Source organism: Melanerpes formicivorus, unplaced genomic scaffold (assembly GCF_026170545.1).
Source record: "Melanerpes formicivorus ecotype bairdi unplaced genomic scaffold, bMelFor1.0.p_v2 SCAF_4, whole genome shotgun sequence".
NCBI lineage: Eukaryota > Metazoa > Chordata > Aves > Piciformes > Picidae > Melanerpes > Melanerpes formicivorus.
The window spans coordinates 20,641,520-20,659,195 of record NW_027142356.1 but is presented as its reverse complement, the minus strand read 5'-3'; the positions used below and the strand labels follow the sequence as shown (position 1 = coordinate 20,659,195).

The 17,676-nt window shown below is 39.3% G+C and overlaps 3 protein-coding genes across 6 annotated transcripts in view; 2 read left to right on the top strand and 1 right to left on the bottom strand.

Moving 5' to 3' along the window:
• The window catches only part of RXFP1 (relaxin family peptide receptor 1), a 46,827-nt gene extending 39,581 nt beyond the window's left edge, over positions 1–7,246 (top strand). Inside the window, exons 11-16 of one of the 4 annotated variants that reach the window (XR_010987229.1) lie at positions 2,336–2,407; positions 2,683–2,912; positions 4,034–4,444; positions 4,883–5,101; positions 5,785–6,174; positions 6,615–6,642. Coding sequence is in view for 3 of the 4 variants with exons in the window: in XM_068137191.1 (XP_067993292.1) it covers positions 2,336–2,407; positions 2,683–2,912; positions 4,034–4,444; positions 4,883–5,101; positions 5,785–6,082; positions 6,615–6,663 (1,279 nt within the window). In the remaining variant the exon portion in view is untranslated. Of the gene's footprint in view, positions 1–2,335; positions 2,408–2,682; positions 2,913–4,033; positions 4,445–4,882; positions 5,102–5,784 lie in introns of all 4 variants that reach the window. The other 3 variants (XM_068137192.1, XM_068137191.1, XM_068137193.1) reach the window with 3 other exon arrangements.
• Positions 7,247–7,472: 226 nt separating this feature from the next.
• Positions 7,473–9,032, bottom strand: CUNH4orf46 (chromosome unknown C4orf46 homolog). The gene is made up of 2 exons (XM_068137194.1): positions 8,869–9,032; positions 7,473–8,764 (listed from the first exon to the last, which is right to left on the bottom strand). The coding sequence occupies exons 1-2, from the start codon at positions 9,007–9,009 to the stop codon at positions 8,609–8,611; spliced, it is 297 nt and encodes a 98-aa protein (XP_067993295.1). The 5' UTR covers positions 9,010–9,032; the 3' UTR covers positions 7,473–8,608.
• Positions 9,033–9,296: 264 nt separating this feature from the next.
• The window catches only part of ETFDH (electron transfer flavoprotein dehydrogenase), a 19,978-nt gene continuing 11,598 nt past the window's right edge, over positions 9,297–17,676 (top strand). The window contains exons 1-7 of the mRNA XM_068137189.1: positions 9,297–9,410; positions 11,249–11,395; positions 12,219–12,448; positions 13,091–13,172; positions 13,436–13,554; positions 13,844–13,921; positions 16,378–16,524. Of these exons, the coding sequence (XP_067993290.1) occupies positions 9,377–9,410; positions 11,249–11,395; positions 12,219–12,448; positions 13,091–13,172; positions 13,436–13,554; positions 13,844–13,921; positions 16,378–16,524 (837 nt within the window). The 5' untranslated portion in view covers positions 9,297–9,376. The remainder of the gene's footprint in view (positions 9,411–11,248; positions 11,396–12,218; positions 12,449–13,090; positions 13,173–13,435; positions 13,555–13,843; positions 13,922–16,377; positions 16,525–17,676) is intronic.

Here is a 17,676-nt window from a genome sequence, read left to right as displayed (position 1 = left end):
TCGTGGAGAGGTGGGACTACAAATATTTTTTAAATATGTAGGGGAAGTTTTTGTGGGTGAACTAACACAGCCCCTCTAACCTGAATTCTGCAAGCAAAACTCTTCCTAAAACTGTGTGATAGTGCAGTGACAACCTTGCAAATCTGTAATTATCCTGCAATATATTTAAGTACATCTTCACAGGCTACTGCACATCTGCAATAGCCAGATTGGTCAAGCAGAGCATTGGTCCTTGTCAAAATCATGGAATCATAGAATGCTTGCAGTTGGAAGGTACAGTTAAAGATCTAGTCCAACCTCCCTGCAGTGTAGGGACATCCTTAATCAAGGAAAGAGCCCCATCCAACCTGGCCTTGAATGTTATCACCTCTCTGAGCAACCTGTTACAGTGTTTCACTACCTTCATGGTAAAAAATTTCTTTCCTCTTTTAATTTAAAACCATTGCACCTTGTCCTATTGCAACAGTCCCTACTAAACATGGCCATGGAGATCCAAAAGAAGACATTTCCTTGAATAGGAGCAAAATAGGAGTTTATGATTTGACCCCTGAACTGTAGACAGTAGTTTATATGTTTCCTCACAGTGATTTGGAATCCTGTGGACAAATTCAACTGTATTTGGTAAATGGCTAATGACCTGCAAATGTCAAATCTCTGTAAGCTTCATGAAAAAAAGAAGCTGAACACGGAAAGGAATAATTATCTCGCTAGCAATCAGGCTACAGCCTATGCTTTATCCATTATTTAACACTAAAGAATGCATGTAATTCAGTGACCATGACCTTGTATGATTAAAGTTACAGTTGTTAGATGTTGAGATACGCCTATAAGAAACCGTATAGCTCAGCAGTTTGTAGAATCACAGAATGGATTTGGTTGGATTGGGTTGGAAGCAACCTTAAAGATCATCTAGTTCTAAGTCCCCTGTTGTGGCCAGAGACACCTCCCACTAGACCAGGTTGCTCAAGGCTCCATCCAGCCTTGCCTTGAACACTTTGGGGGTTGGAGCTTCCACACCTCTTGGCAACCTTTTCCAGTGCCTCACCACTCTCAAGGGGAAGAATTTCTTCCTACCATCTAGTCTAAATCTAGCTTTTCCTGGTTTCAAGCCATTACTCTTACCACTTTGTAAAAAGTCCCTCCTTGGCTACCCTGTAGGCCACCTTCAAATGCTCAAACTTTTAGAAGCCTTCTTTTCTCTTCTCCAGGTTGAACAACCTGAACTCTCTAAACCTGTGTTCATAGGAAAGGTGCTTCACCCCTCTGATTATCTTCACGGCTTTCCTCTAAGACCCACCCTAATAGGTCCATGTCCTTCTTGTATTGGGGGATCGTGGGAGTGGAGTAGAATGGGGAGAACCACCTTCCTAGACCTGCTGGTCAACATCAGTTGCTCAGAATACCAGTTTCCTCTTTGATAGTTACAAATAGTAAAAACAGCTGGGGAAAGCACACCCCAAGATTCACTGCAGTGCTTAAATAAAATTAACATACTTACATATTGGGAGCTTTTCGCATCTCCTAGCAAAACTGCCCACCAGCCCACAGTAACTAATCAGTAAAACTGGTACTTTTCCTCACTTTTGATGAAATATGCTCAGAACTCACATGGATATTACACTCAAAGCACTGAAGAGCGAATTCAAATATGGCTTTGCACCAGGAGAACCAAAGACCCCTGACCAGTTGCATCTAAGCAGTGGATGGCATGGACTGAAAGAACAAAAAAATTTGAGTTCTAAAATAAGAACTTACATACTTATGTTTTAATGATCTAGCATTGCAAGTAACATAATAGTGTCATTTTCAATATACTTCCATAAATAAATAAATAAAGCCCATCTATGTGACACAAGAAAGTCAGCATTTTCCCTTACATGCCATGTTCTATGTCCCAGCTTCCTGCTGCTCTTAACACAATGAAGACTTAATTCCTTCACTCCCCAATATACAACAGAAGAGACATGCAAAATATTACTATTGCAACAAGTTGTTCTTTAGTCATCTCTGGGAAAAGAATATCAGTAGAACAGTACTTTGGAAAGGCAACAACAATGGGAGATTGTGCTGCTGACAGCACCCAAAAAGAAACCACCTTTATTCATGATTTTGGAGGAACAGCAAGTTTATTAGAATTAGCTGCTATTTATTTTGTTCCACTTCATCTTTTATGCAGCCTTTGTAACGAAGTTTCAAAGAGATGATAGATTAGATGTAATTAAAGTTCATCCCTAGTTTCTTATAATAATAGAAATACAATTATATGCTCATAATGTTTGTTCTTTTACTACTGAGTTTCTACAGCCTTTTACTGAAAGTAAAATATTGTTTACAGCAGCTTGGAGGGCATTGAAATTGCAAACATCCAGAGAAGAATGTTCAGACCCTTGCGAAATCTTTCCCACATGTAAGTAGATTACTCCAGTCTCTTTTCTTTGGTCTGAATTTTACAGTTTACAAAATATGGGATAATTGAAAACAGTGTATGAAAGTGTATGACCAGTTGTCAAATTTCACAGGTTTTAATTATTTTTTCTTCTTTGAGAATATGTTTTCTGAGTAGCTTCATTTGCTGAGTTGGTCTGCCTGGGGGGAAACTTCTAACCCATCACATTACAAGAGAGATTTGATATTCTGTTAATAAAACTAGAACCATCTCTTACCTGTTTTTCTTTCTCCTAGATATTTTAAGAAATTCCAGTACTGTGGATATGCCCCTCATGTGCGCAGCTGTAAGCCAAATACTGATGGGATTTCATCCCTTGAGAATCTTTTAGCTAGCATCATACAGAGAGTGTTTGTCTGGGTTGTATCTGCTGTCACCTGCTTTGGAAATATTTTTGTTATCTGCATGAGGCCTTATATCAGATCAGAGAACAAGCTCCACGCCATCTCAATAATGTCTCTCTGCTGTGAGTACTCCATGCCTAGCAGATTACTGGTCTAGCCTGCTCATAGTGTGTGTTCTTATAATGCAGTGACGTATTTCCAGTATTGGATTAACTGAACTTCCATGCTATTGCAAATGGCAACACAAAATGCTGTACCTTATGCACTAGGAGGTCTTATTAAATGCTGGATCTGGCAGCTAATACATTCCAAAGGTTGAGAATTTGATTTTAATGTGGTGAATATTGTGTTAAATTCCAACTTTCTTCATCAAGAAGAGATTAAAAAGCCAAATTTTTCAAATGCCTAGAAATGTAAACTTTACTACTCGCTTTTGAGTTGAGTAAATAGCAATTTGTGCATGTAAATATTATGCTCAAGAGTGTATTCTATTTTTCATATGAGCAAAAGTTTACTTATGCAGATATAGAAAATTAATCCCTCTTCACTCCCCAAAAAGCAAGCCAAGCTTGTGGATGATCTATTTGCCAGTACAGTCACTACAATCTCATACCCTGTTGCATTACAGGACAACCTATAAATATTTCACAAATGCAATTAGTTATAGTTTGAAAAGTAATTGTCAACAACATATACAATGATTGCAATATTTCTGAATACAGCATGTCAATGATTTTGAAAAGTTGCTGTTTCCATGGGAACAAGTTGAATATTACCCAAAACTTCTAGATAAAATACCTGAGAAGTCTTCAGCTTTGTCTACAGCTCCTTTTCCCTCACTAGTTTTAAAAATCTGTACGCATCTGCTTAGAATCAGCATGAGTTGGACAAACAGAAATTAATCTGAGTCTAGCAGAGATACCCTACTCAAAGCAAATTATCATAAGCCAAATGTCAACACAAAATGGAATAAATCCCAATAAAAAGACATTTGCATGAATATTTTTATAAATTAAGCCATATCTTTTTCCTTCTTGCAGCGTACAAAGCAGGAAAAGAACTGATTTGTACTGCTTTAATTCACAATAGCACTCCAATATTCATTTTATATCTCCATACTAGCTGATTTGTAAATATGTACTCACATGTATAAACATGTTTATGTCTGTTTTCCAATGCACAGCCCCACAGAGAACAGGAAATTCAGATGTGTAAATACTGATGTTAAGCACTGTGCCCACAGGTGCTGACTGTCTCATGGGAATATATTTATTTGTGATTGGAGCTTTTGATCTTAAGTATCGTGGAGAGTACAACAAGCATGCTCAGTTGTGGATGGACAGTATTCACTGTCAGTTGGTGGGATCGCTGGCTATTCTGTCTACAGAGGTATCAGTCTTACTGTTGACTTACCTGACTTTGGAAAAATACATCTGCATAGTTTATCCTTTTAGATGTTTGAAGCCCCGAAAATGCAGGACAATTTCCATTTTGGTTCTTATCTGGATTATTGGGTTTGCTGTTGCTTTTATCCCACTGAGCAATAAGGAATTTTTCAGGAACTACTATGGCACCAATGGCGTCTGTTTTCCTCTTCACTCAGAACAATCAGAAAGTTCAGGAAGTCAGATTTATTCTGTTGTCATTTTTTTAGGTAAGTGGCATTTTTTCCTTGTATATGATTACAGCTGCAAATGAACTTAATCAAACCTCATATTGAGATGTTCTATTTAGCACTTAAAGGCTTCTTCCAGTCTAGATATCTGGAAGTAAATTCTTACATATCTTAAAATGCATGAAGGGCTGAAAAAGTAGAAAGAAATTAATGACTATTAAGTTGCTGAATGAATAGACTTTGTCAAGAAAGTAGAACAACAGTAAGACAAGATAACTACATTGTTTGGATCCCATGCAGCTGTTTATCGAGTGTCAATGTGTTTAGCTGAAGGCAGACTCAGATTTTCTGGGCATGTAATTCTATGGGACTAGCAGTTTTGATTTAATATTTCTCTTTACTACCTATCCTGCAAATAGAAAATGTGGAATTGCCATTATGCCATTAATTTACAACTAATACTAACTTCTTAAACAGGTGTAAACTTGGCAGCTTTTATCATCATTGTGTTTTCCTATGGGAGTATGTTCTACAGTGTCCACCAAACAGCCATTACAGCTACTGAAATTCGGAATCACATTAAAAAAGAGATGATCCTCGCTAAACGGTTTTTCTTCATTGTATTTACTGATGCACTATGTTGGATACCTATTTTTATTTTGAAACTCCTTTCTTTACTTCAGGTAGAAATACCAGGTATGTCCTTCCTTTTGTGAGGCTGTTTCAGCTGTGTCTCTATGAGGAAAGTTGTTTCTACTATAGAAGAAAAGTAATTTAATACATTCAACTATATTACTACAATGAACTTTCTTATGTACATATATGTATGTATGTACAAAATAATGAACTATATAGTTTTGCTACTGATTACTATCATCAAAGATTACTCACCATTAAGTCAGACAAAAAAAATACCCCCATTCAAATCATTCAAGTTTATGTCTGTCTCAATAGAATATTTGTAAAATGTACAAAATTAAATTGAAAACCAAGGCTGAACTCCGTTGCCTTGTCTTGGCTTTCACAGGTTCTCTTGTAGATTCTGTTGCCTAAACATGGCTCAGGACAATACAATGTTTCCTATCTTGGCTTAACAATATAATTGTTACCTCAAAATAACTTACTTTCACTAACTGGTACTTACAGTTCAGAGTCATATAAGCTCTGTTTACCTTCTTTATGCAATAAACATATTCCCATGCAAAACCAGCCTAACCTAAAAGATTAAAAATGGCACCTTATTCTTTTTCCTTCTCTTTGCAAGTATGTACTGGTATATGCCAGGAAAACAGCTTCTTTATGTAGGGCTTGTAAAACCCTGGTAGAAAGGGTACAAACACTGGAATGCCTATTAACAGCTTCCTTTTTCCCTCCTTTAGGTACCATTACTTCTTGGGTGGTGATTTTTATACTGCCAATAAACAGTGCTTTGAATCCTCTTCTCTATACTTTGACTACACGACCTTTCAAAGAAATGATTCATCAGGTTTGGTATAATTACAGACAACGAAGATCAAAAAGAGGTAAAGGCAGTCAGAAAACATATGGTCCATCATTCATCTGGGTAGAGATGTGGCCGATGCATGAAATTACACCAAAGGTAAAGAAGCCTGTGCTTTGTACGGACTCCTCTGAAGCTTCAGTGACTACACAGTCAACAAGATTAAATTCATGCACGTAAATAATTTTGAATCTTCATGGTGACACTGCACTGTTAGCTTGACATCTGTGGGCTTACTGCTTTACAGCAACAAGCAAAGAAGAGGGAGGTATGACACCTGGGCTCACATGAACAAAAGCAAATATAACTGACAGTAATTTTACCATCTCATAATGCTGACACTTTGACAACTCATCGTACATCAGAATGAGAAGTCAATTGCTTGGTTTTTTCCCCTCCCAGCAGCTGGGGGTTAAAAATGAACTGTCAGTTGAAACATCTTGCTCTGAAGGCAGAATGTTGCAAAATCATCTATCTTGGTGGAGGCAGTAAGGTTATTTTCATTAGTTTGTTGTGGGGAGTTTTTGGGTTTTTTAATTTCTCATTTCAACAGCTGAGATCTTTTTAAGTGGATTGGTTTCCTGAATTATTTTTTTAAATGATCATTCTAATTCAGGCAGAACATGAACTATGGAAATTAAAAAACAAAAAACAACACAAAACCCACAAATCCCATTCTCAACTGAGTGTGGAATTTTTCCCTTTCAGAAAAACATCCTTGCCTGGAAAGACTGGACTGAGTATTGTAACATCTTGATGCTGTTCTTTTCCTCACTGGGCTTAATGGGCTACCAGGAGTAGCTCCACACAGCTGGCAGTTTTCAGCAAACTTGTCTCTCTACATGGAATAATGGCAGATGGCCCAAATAGAAGACTTAGCAGGTGTAACATCTACATTTTAATCACCTTGTGCATCTGAATGTGTTATGGTTAAAATAAGGTGCACTGCCAGTCAGCACTTTTGGGGGCATTATTTTACTTCTCACCATTACAAGTGTAAAAAACTATCCCATCTGAAATCATCCTATTGAGGCAGTTTCTTTGTATAGTTACTGAAGAGAATATTTTCCCTTCTGAATTATGATCACCTCCCTAGTTCTCATGGTCTGATGGCCTAGAAGCTCATGGTAGTAAAAGAAATGGTTCTTTTGCATTGATGATTTGGAGCCATTTAAAATGAAGTTAAAAATACTTCCAATGTTTGCACTTAACTTCTTAAGAGTGTAAGAAGTAGAATTAAAAGTGTGACTCACACTTCAACTGTTTACAGAATTTTGGATTATCTTGAAGATTGTAAAGCGTCTTGTTTCCACTACTGTATGTTTTACTGAAATAAAAGATCATCCACTGAACAAAATTACTTCTTTTCTGCATTGATTATCAACAATTTGGGTTGTGGAGTTAAATACAGCTAAAACAAATCCCTGTGGATTGTCTTTAATCGGTGCAATTAGAACTCAACAGAATTTGCGTCCTCTGAGGAACAAAGCCTTTCCAATGACTCTACTTTTGATGTGATATGCAAGGATGTCTGTCCTTACTTCTGTTTTTTCACATACAATGATTATTGATACACTCAATGTCATCTTTGTTTCCATGAGTAATTATCTTTATTGTTTTGGTAAGAAAATTACAGTTTGTCTTTTAAAAATTAAAAATACCAGTAAAAATAAGGCTGTCTAATAAATTCTAGAACAACCATGTTCTCCTGCAGCCTCCCATTGCATTTGAGCATTACTTGTTTCACATTGTTCTGATGAAGCTACAGGAGTTTCAAGACAGCTATTTACTTCCATTTATTTATTACAAATAATTCAGACCAAAAGTTCTGTTAACTGTAAGCTCTAGACTACCTAACAGCTGCTTAAGGCAAAGATATAAAATAGGACCAAATACTGAAAAAGCTCTGATGTGCTTCCCAAGAGATGGGAGAATACATTTCACAGATTCTTTTCTAACTGATGGAAGCTTTTGCCTACTGTTCAAAACAATCCATCCTATCACTACAATGCTGTTAAACTTCTAGCATGCAGAGATATATGGTCCATCATAAGGCACTTTTTTTACAAAAAAGACAGCATAGCATTGTTTGCAGCGATCAAACATTGCAAAAACCTGTAACATTGTATAACCATCCTGCAATACTGCTAAAAATAGTAAGGTTGGGGATACAGGGCTTATCTAAAACTTGTAAATAAGCCATGACTCGCCATGTTATCCCATCCTTAAGATAGAGAAAAAAAGTGTGCATAGAGAAAAACTTGAGGTTACTTCAGCCAGTTTCTCTGGCATTGGCAGGGTTTCCGTTGGTCACAGCTGTTCCAAAGGGAGGGCTGACAATACCTCCTCGCACCACTTTCCCACCAGTAACGAGTTCTGGACATGCCACACATACTAACTTTGCATTCACCACATTAGACGGAAAAAAAAAAAAAAAAAAAAAAAAGAAAGGTGGGGTATTTAATATAGGAGATCGCTTGAGCAGAAACGGAAGCGACCTGATTACCTAAAGTCATTTTCTTCAGTGACTTACATACAACATCCATGCAAGCATCAAGTATTTCTGAAAGCACTCCCGGTTCATGGGGAGCTGCTGAGGGAAAACCAAAACCTATGCGAGCTCCTTACAAAAGACTATTTGAAAAAACCCATCGCGATACAGGCAGCTCGGCGTGACCCGGAGGAGCCACCGTGGGACAGGGTCAGCCGCTTGGCTTCAGGGACTCGTACCCCTCCCTCAGCAGGTCCCGCCATGTTCTGAGGAACCGGGCGTTCTCCGAGCACTTGGTGGCGAGCTCCTCCACCTGGGCCGACACAGCCGACGTTGCCTCCAGGATCTTCGCCAGAGAGAAGGCGGCCTAGAAGAATGGCAGAGGTTGGGGGTCGCCGATGGGTGGGGTCGGCCCCACCCCCCGACGCCCTCGTGAGAGGACGACAGACCGACCGCCACGCCGGCACTTACATCGCCGATCTGCATCTCCACCTCTTCCAGAAGCTCCCGCGTGTCGCCGGCCGGCAGATCCGGTGGTCGGGACCTCTCGCTTCCATCGCGGACCCTCCGGGTCCCAGCGGCGGGAACTCCGCCTGGCACCGCCGTAGCCATCTCCCGCTCTGGTCTGAGACACCGCCCCGCTCCGCCCACCCCTCCCTTGTCCCGCCCCCAGCATGCGCTGTTGAGGCGCTGGGGCACGCCGGGAGTGGTAGTCTTCCCTGCGCCGCCTCCGCTTCCTTTGAACCTGACATATTTAAATATGACAAGGGTGAACTGTGAGGGAAGTTGGGATAGGCCTTGTTGTTGAGCCTTCTGGGAGCTGTAGTCCGGCCGGTAGCACGGGGCGGAATTGGCGCTCTCTCGCTGGCAGCCGAGTGCGCAGGCGCGGCGTGACCGAGAGCTGGCTTGGGGCGTGCGTAGGGCGGTCGCGGAGAGCAGAGGGCGTTGAGGGGGGGGGTCGCAGTTCGGGGTTGCCGCCATGGTGCTCGTTCGCTGCCCGTTCTCTAGCCGAGGTAATACGTTGGCTTGCTCTGGGGGTGGTTGAGCGTCCCGAGCGGATGGCTTTGGGGTTGCTGCTGGTTGGCTGGGCGGAGCAGGGTGGGGCCAGCAGCTGGCGCGGCGCGGAAGGAGAGCAAAGGTCATGGCTGGGGCGAGCCTGGGTGTCCGGGCGGTGGGGCGGGTGCTCCGGGCTGGGGGCTCTGTCTCAGCAGCATCGGTCTCTCCGAAGGTGCTCCTGGCCGGGAGAGCAGGGCTGTGCTTGAGTGCTGGCCGAGTCGGAGCAGTGTCTTACTAGTGTGTTTTATTCGTGACGTGGTGCCTAAAAACTGTAATTTTGGTGGGAGTGATCACAGATGTTGTTACCTGTTCTGAAGGATGAAATGAAACAATTGAATGTATGCCATTGCTGACGAAGTAGTTGTAGAGGCAACACTGACGGAGCTGCAAAAAACTTTTTGGAGGTGGCTCGCTTAGTAGTGAGGTTTCAGATTGGCGTCACCAAGCCTCAACCCAGTTCGGTAACGCAAGCTCAGTTTGCCCATTGGGAAGATTGTGCTTGTTGAAGGTTCAGACCTATCTTTTTAATTATCAGACGTGTTCTGAGCTGAATTTCCCTTCTTTTGCGTGTGTGTGAATTAACCGATATTTTTTAAGTATGCTGTGTAATTCATAGTACTATCAGTTCTGCTTAAATAAAAATACCTCAAAATTAATGTGTCATGTTTTATGCGTATAGGTGTAGTTCTTACCGTGCTTCTGCAGTGTATTACTTGTTCTCCTGCCTGATTGCAGTTAAAGGATAATTAAAAGTGTTGAGATGGAATGATAATAGCTTTTATGTTATGTTGGTTATGGGCAAAATTGCTGTGAAATGACATAGGAAATAGTAACTTGCATGCAGAGACCAGTATCTTGTCAGTATGTAGTGTTTTAGTGGAGGATGTTTATGATGACCTTGCCAGTTACTATTCTCAGCAGAGCATTTCAGTCATAAGACATTGGTGATTTTACTTAGGTAGCATTGCAGAAATTCTCTACTTTAAATATGATGTTCTCCTTCACCCCTGAAATTAGAGAAAGGGAATCCTTAAAGGGAGTTAAAATACCTGTCAAAGTGTTTTAGTTTACAGACTTCTTAGTTATAACAAGTTTCAGTGCTAACCATAAAAGTTCTCTGAGTACAGCTCACATCTTTATCATTTTTTTTAGGTGAAAGCTAGAACAAGAGTGTCACATGCAATAGTCTTCCTGAACATTTTTGATCATGTTAAACTTTAATGTTTTCCATTTGCTCAAAAATGATTTCTCATTTGTTCTTGTAACAACTAACATGTCTGCAGTAAAGCTTAATGGTAACTACTGTTCCTGGGTATACTTGTTTAAGTCTAAACTTTTATTGTAGACTGTGATGTTTACTTTAGGTGTCCTCTAGTATAGTAGTCCAAACTCTGTGTTTCAACATGTTGAGATGACAGAAGAGGTCAACTTCTGTCTGTACTGTTATTTGGTCACATTGAATATAAAGCATGAAATATTTTGAAGTTCAGAACGAAATAGCTTAAAATGTGTTTTGTTGTATACACGTGTGTTATTCAATTTCAGTGGTCAGAAATCACTGGTTGGTGTGGAGTGTGGTTTTATGAGAGGAATGATTAAAGGGGAGGCTCTCTTTTCTTCTTTATTTTTTTTCTTTCCCTCCCAGTGTAAAATGAAACAGTGCATCCTAACTTGAAAGTTTGTGGTTCCTCATCTTCGCATCACCTGGTAGCCTTTGGTGGTGAGAAGCTTTCATATTTGTTGTGCCACATGTGAAAAACTACTGAATTGACAAATTTGTTTCTTGTTTTTGTAGCACGTCAGTGCTTTCATGCTCTAAAGTCGATAAAGAGAGACTGCCTTCCATCACTGCATCTTGCAAGATGTGCCTCTACTGCCTCTGTGCCTCGCATAACTACACATTATACAATTTATCCTCGAGACAAAGACAAACGATGGGAAGGTGAGCAAAACAATGCGTTCCATAAAAACTTATTTATTCCTGCTCAGTTTTAAATACACAGGAATGTTTGGGGTTTGTTGGGTTGGTTTTGTATTTTTTTACAGAAATTCTGTACTCTTGAATACAGTACTAATACTCCAAATCTTGTGGTTGTCACTCACGCTGTCTTTAGTGCTAAAAAAGGCATCAGACTAAATTTGATCCTATTATTAAAAGAAAATATATTTAACTAGCTTTTTGAAGAAAATATACCAATGCCTTTTGCTTTAATGACTATTTCGGCAAGATTTAATTCGGTCAGGTATGTATCTGTTGGATGTTTTCAGATGTTCTTACCATGAGAGTTTGTGAGAAAATAATGTGTAACACTTGGGTGTTCGGGTCTTTACATCCAGCAATGTCGCTTGCTTAAATTTCAGAAAAGCCATTGACTAATTAGTGTAAAATAACGTCATGTGTTCTGACTAAGGGTCTTTTTTCTTTTCTTCATTCCTTACATAGAGGTTCTTTGAGCATCTTTGGCACAACTAGCATATACTGGGCTCTGAAGCTTAACATTTAAAGATGATACTTAGGATATAAAGAGAAGGAATATGTGTTTTCCTATTCTTCTGAGAACTTGAAAAGAGCTAGTTTTACATGGGAGTGCACCCGTCTTTCTACACTCTGCCAATTGCTGTTGAAGACTTAGCCTCTTCTGACGCATAGTAATACTTCTGGGACACCCAGTAGCCAGTCTCGCAGAACAAGGTTTAGTGAGAGAGAGACTGGGGGAAATTAGAGATTGGTTTAAATAGTTTTTTGGTTTTTTTTTCTATTCAAGGGGTAAACATGGAAAGATTTGTGGAGGAAGCTGATGTTGTCATTGTTGGAGGAGGCCCTGCAGGTCTTTCTGCAGCTATTCGACTCAAACAACTAGCTGCTGAGCACAACAAAGAAATACGTGTTTGTCTGGTGGAAAAAGCTTCTCAAATTGGTGCTCATACACTGTCTGGTGCTTGTCTTGAGCCAAGGTCCTTACAGGAACTCTTTCCAGACTGGAAGGAGCGGGGGGTAGGTATGAACCTATAAACACAGAAATTAGTCTCTGGCTTGCAGTGAACTCCATATCTGATGTGTTCTGCTATGGCTAGTACCTTGGTATCACTAATACTTAGTACTATTTTAAAATAAGGTGATCTACAAAACAAATTCCTACCTTCTTTTTAGCCTATTTCCTCTAGTTAGACAATGCTGAAGTTTTCTGTCTACACAGATGTGCTATGGCCTCTGCTCTTTTATATAGTAGTCTTACTGCATATACACAATATGTCTGGTGAGTCCTGAGGCACACTACACTTACTGTGTTTGTGCAGAATCCAGCTTCTGGGCACAAGCAGCACGATAGACTGATTCTTAGCAGTATCAGATTTGTTGGTTCTTTGTTGTCACTGGAACAGCGTATTTGTGCAGATGTAGTACAATGGAGGCCTAAGGTGCTTTTTGGAGTGAGGATAGCAAGAAACAAGTGGCCATCTCTGCCAAAACACCACCTGCCTTGCAACCAGCTGCCTGCTGTCATCTGGTAGCTGCCACAAGTGTGCTGTTGGCTAGTTATTTTGTCTTACTGGTATACATATGTTGTTGTGGGGTTTTTTTAGATTCACTAGAAAAAGCATAACTCTCTGTACTGTTTATATTTTCTTCTTTATGTAGGCTCCACTTCATACTCCTGTAACTGAAGACGTATTTGGAATTTTAACAGAGAAATCTAGAATTCCAGTGCCAATTTTGCCAGGTAAAGTTTAGTGAGGTGGTAGAGAATCATCTTTCTCTGTCTTTTTCTAATTTTCTGCAGATCACACTATTTCAATTCAGTGTAGTACATCGAGTTTACATAGAACATAATACCATATAGTGACAGGGTCTGTGTACACAATGGCTGTGATTATACATGACATGACTTTTAAGATAATAGTTGTAGAAGATATGACATCTGATGTATACAACATTTTGCTTAGTGTTCAGTGTTTTATGTGTGTGTGTCTTTTTTTTGCATAGGACTTCCGATGGTTAATCATGGAAATTACATAGTACGTCTGGGCCACTTTGTGAGTTGGCTAGGTGAACAAGCAGAAGCTTTGGGTGTTGAGTTGTATCCAGGGTATGCAGCAGCTGAGGTAATAATAACATCAGTGCATATATGAAAAGTGGCTTTGGAGACCTCTTCGCTCCAATCCCAATTATTTGTACATTCACAACATTCCTTTTAACAGATCTGTATTGTGAAGACTGTGTTTCAGTGTCTAAATTCCATGGTCTAGATCCAGCAAAGTACAAGTGGATCATACCGTATATTAATATATAAATAATCTTCAAGTTTGACCATTAAAGATGTAATGTTCTGCATTAAGACTATTAATGGATTAAATTGATCATTAAAATTGTATGTTCAAATATTTTCCCAAGGTTCTTTTTCATGAAGATGGTAGTGTGAAAGGAATAGCAACTAATGATGTAGGCATTCAAAAGGATGGAGCACCTAAAGTAAGTAGTTGTCTTCCTCATAAATTGTAATATATCTGCTTCTACTGGTACTATCGATAGTCATTCTGCAGCCTAAGAGCTGGTCTTCCCTCTGTGTATAAAATAGATCAATTACTACCTGTGAAAGTTCTGGTCTCAGAGCATTGTAAACCTCTTCTGAGATGAGGAGAAAAAGCCTTTGCAGAAAGGAAGTTTGAGGGTGATTTGAAGGTGTTTTGTTGTATGTGAAGTCAGGAAACAAAGAAAGAATTCCAAGATCTCACAGGAAAAAAGTGGAAATGTGAACTAAAAAGCTGTTATCCAGCTGGTAACTTGCAGCCTCTAAGAAAATGTGCTTCTGGCTGATTTTTCTTTGGTATTTACAACTGCAGTCACATTTGTTGACAGTCTGCCTCATTAGGGCAAGGTACTGCTGAATCTTTACACATTTTTCCTGGCTGGTCACATTTCTGTATCCAGAAGGTGATTTCCTGCCCTAGGTGTTGGACTTTGATTTTTAGTGGAATCCAGAACCTGCAGTAAGCTTGTCGCTTCCCTGTGTAATACATAGGGAGAATTTGACACCTCGGAATGACTTCCAGAAAGAATTATTTATATACAAAAATTACAGGTATAAGTTTTCTCCTGAGATTTGTTTTCTTTTATAAGGTTCCATACTAGTTACATATTTCAAAGAGGTATTTACTTTCACATAACTGTGGGCTTTTTTTTCCCATTTGAGTCAGGGAATGAGAAGAGAAGACTCATTCCTGTTTTGAGAGAATATAGCAAATGGAGGAGGACTGGTGTCAGGGAAAAGCAGTACATTCCCATTTCCCCTTGTTCTGTCACAAGTCTGTCCCCAGCTTTCTGATCTGCAACAGGGTGGTTTGGACTGGACACTAGTAAATTTTTTTTCACTGGAGGAGTAGTCAGACATTTAAATAGGCTGCACAAGTAAGTGGTTGAGTCACCAGCTCTGGATGTGGTTAAAGGTCATTTACATGTGGTGCTTGGGGATATGTTTTAGGGGTGAACTTCGTCGGACTTAATGATCGCAAGGGTCTTTTCCAACCTGCATGATTCTGTGATTTATTTATTTATTTATTTCCCGCCAGTATAATGTCTGTCTCCTGTAGGGGACAGGCATGCTCTTTTCAGGTATGCCTTTTCTCCAGGAGACACAAGTTTATGCTGCTGTAATGATTTCTTGTCAGCTTGATTTGATTTTAAAATGAGAAGGAACTGTGATTTTATTATTTTTAAGTATCCTCAAAACCTAGAATTTTTTTCCATTCATTTTGGAAGAATGTCCATTAACTAATGTACTTAATCAGTGTGCCACTACTACAACTTTTTGAGTATTTAAATACTTGAGCTGTGGATTAGGTCAGCTGATAACACCTCCAGTGCATAAAGGTTCAGGCAAATGTAGTTTGTATAACCTTCAGAGCAAGAATATTTTCCATGTGTCTATACAGAGCTTAATAAAATAGACTGTGGTTATTGAATAGAGTTTCATATTGCAGTCAGCACCAATCAAAAAAAAAATTACATAGTGAAATGTTGTACATTTGATTGTTGTTTAAAGACAATTACTGATTAGAGGGAACATTTTTCATTTGTTAACCTTTTTCAGGGGGTTCCAACCATTAAGTTTTAAGCAGACAATTCAAACAGGCAATTCAAAACCAAAGCAATAAACTTGTTGTGAACCTATGCTATCATACCTTGACGTGATTATATTTGGTACTGTTGGATATAGTAATCCAAAACTGTTTTTCATTGTCTTTTTCAGCATGAGAATTTTCTGATTTGAATCAAGCTTTTTCTTTTGAAAAAGTTTGGTATTTTTTTTCCTGCAAGATCTTGAATGCTTACATTGCAAATACAATCTGGTGATATTCTGGTCCAGTGTGCTCATGTACAGAGGTGACATGTTTATACACATGTATGCTAGTTCCTCTTATCTTACTCTCAGTGTCATTGTTGAGATATTTTAATGAGAATGTTTTTTTAATAAAATTAAGGCAATATTAACTATAATTTGTGTGTGTTAATGTAAAGTAGATGTAATATTAACTTTATTCTGAGGTAGTGGATTCTTTTAGGGATAGAGTGATGCAGGTTTTTCTGGTCTGGTGTTTCTGTGTAGCCTCTTGTGTGTGGGGGGAGTGGACACAATGTTTTATTATAATGTGACTTCATGAACAGAAATTCAAGTGTGAAGTCCCAGGTTAAGATCCTTTGTTCTGTCAGGATTCCTTTGCTCCATATGAATGTGTCCTCCAATCTGGAAAAGATTCTCTTTCAGTGACAAATGGCAAAAGATAACTGCATCAGAGCCATAGCCTAAAATAGTAGGTTCTAGGCAGTGCCACATAGTAATGTAAAATCACTTCATTGCTCTCCAGTTTCTTGCTGTGAGATTAGTGTAGCACAGATTTATCTTCTCATAGAGTGTTCTGCTTTTTTAGGCTACCTTTGAAAGAGGCTTGGAACTCCATGCTAAAGTTACAGTCTTCGCTGAAGGTTGTCACGGACATCTAGCCAAACAGATGTACAAAAAATACAATCTAAGGGAGAAATGTCAACCCCAGAGCTATGGCATTGGACTGAAAGAGGTATCACCTGCATGATTTTAATAATTAAGGAAAATACTGTGAAGCTATGAGGTAGTTTGTTTGCCTTCAAGCTAATGTGAGACATTACATTTAGAATACACTTTCAGGTTTCAGAATCTTTGGTATTCTGAAGCTGATCAGGGATGATGCTTTCTGGAGGTCTGACAGTTTTAAGCTGCTGTTACTCTCCTCTGTATTATAACAAAGGTATCTGTGAATACACTTAGTGCCTTAACTTGATTTCAGATTATATTTGTGAAATCTGTTTTCAGTACTTCTCCTAAATCACAGAATCTAGTCCAACCCACCTGCCAGAGCAGGATCACCTATACCAGCTTACAGAGGAGCGCATCCAGGCAGGTCCTATGCCTCAGCCTCAACTTCCACCCATTGCCCCTTGTTCTGTCATTGGGCATCACCGAGGAGAGCCTGACTCTACCCGCTTGGCACTTGCCCTTTACATATTTATGAACATTAATGAGGTCAGAGATAAGAGAGGAATTAATGCTGCCTACTTTTTTAGGGTGTTCTATTACCCATGGAAAGGAGGAAAGGCTTTCTATGGATTTCTGTGTATTTATGCCTGTGTGCACTGGTCCAGATGCTGAGTCAGTCTCTGAAACACCTTGTGGATGAGCTGCTTTTTTTTTTTCCCCATAAAAGTCTCTTCATATGGCTTAGATTTCCTTTTAAAGATAATACTTCCATGGGAAATATAACTCATGAAAAAGAGCTGTATTATTTGGCATATGTTCAGTCTTCAACTATAGCATACTCTTTGTTTACTACTTTAAGCATATGCTTCCAGTTATAAATTTTTGTTGAAGTTACTCTGTAGCTGTATGCATAGTCTTAACAACAACTTCAGTTGTGATTAAAGCAGCATTTTGCTGTATAGTTCCCACTGCTTCCAGATCAGACTTCAGCAAATAGTAGTCTAATAAGAATGGATCTGCAAAGTGAAATAGTTGGTGCTGATGAGCTGATATTGTGTGCACTTCAGATTTATTTTTACTTCAGACTAACTCTGATCTGGTCCTATGTGCCCTTTTGTGATTAGAATGCTTTAGATGGGCTTCTGGAGTCTGTCATACAGTTTAGGTTTGTTCAAAGGGAATCCATGTCATGCCTTCCGTAGCTACTGTACAACAT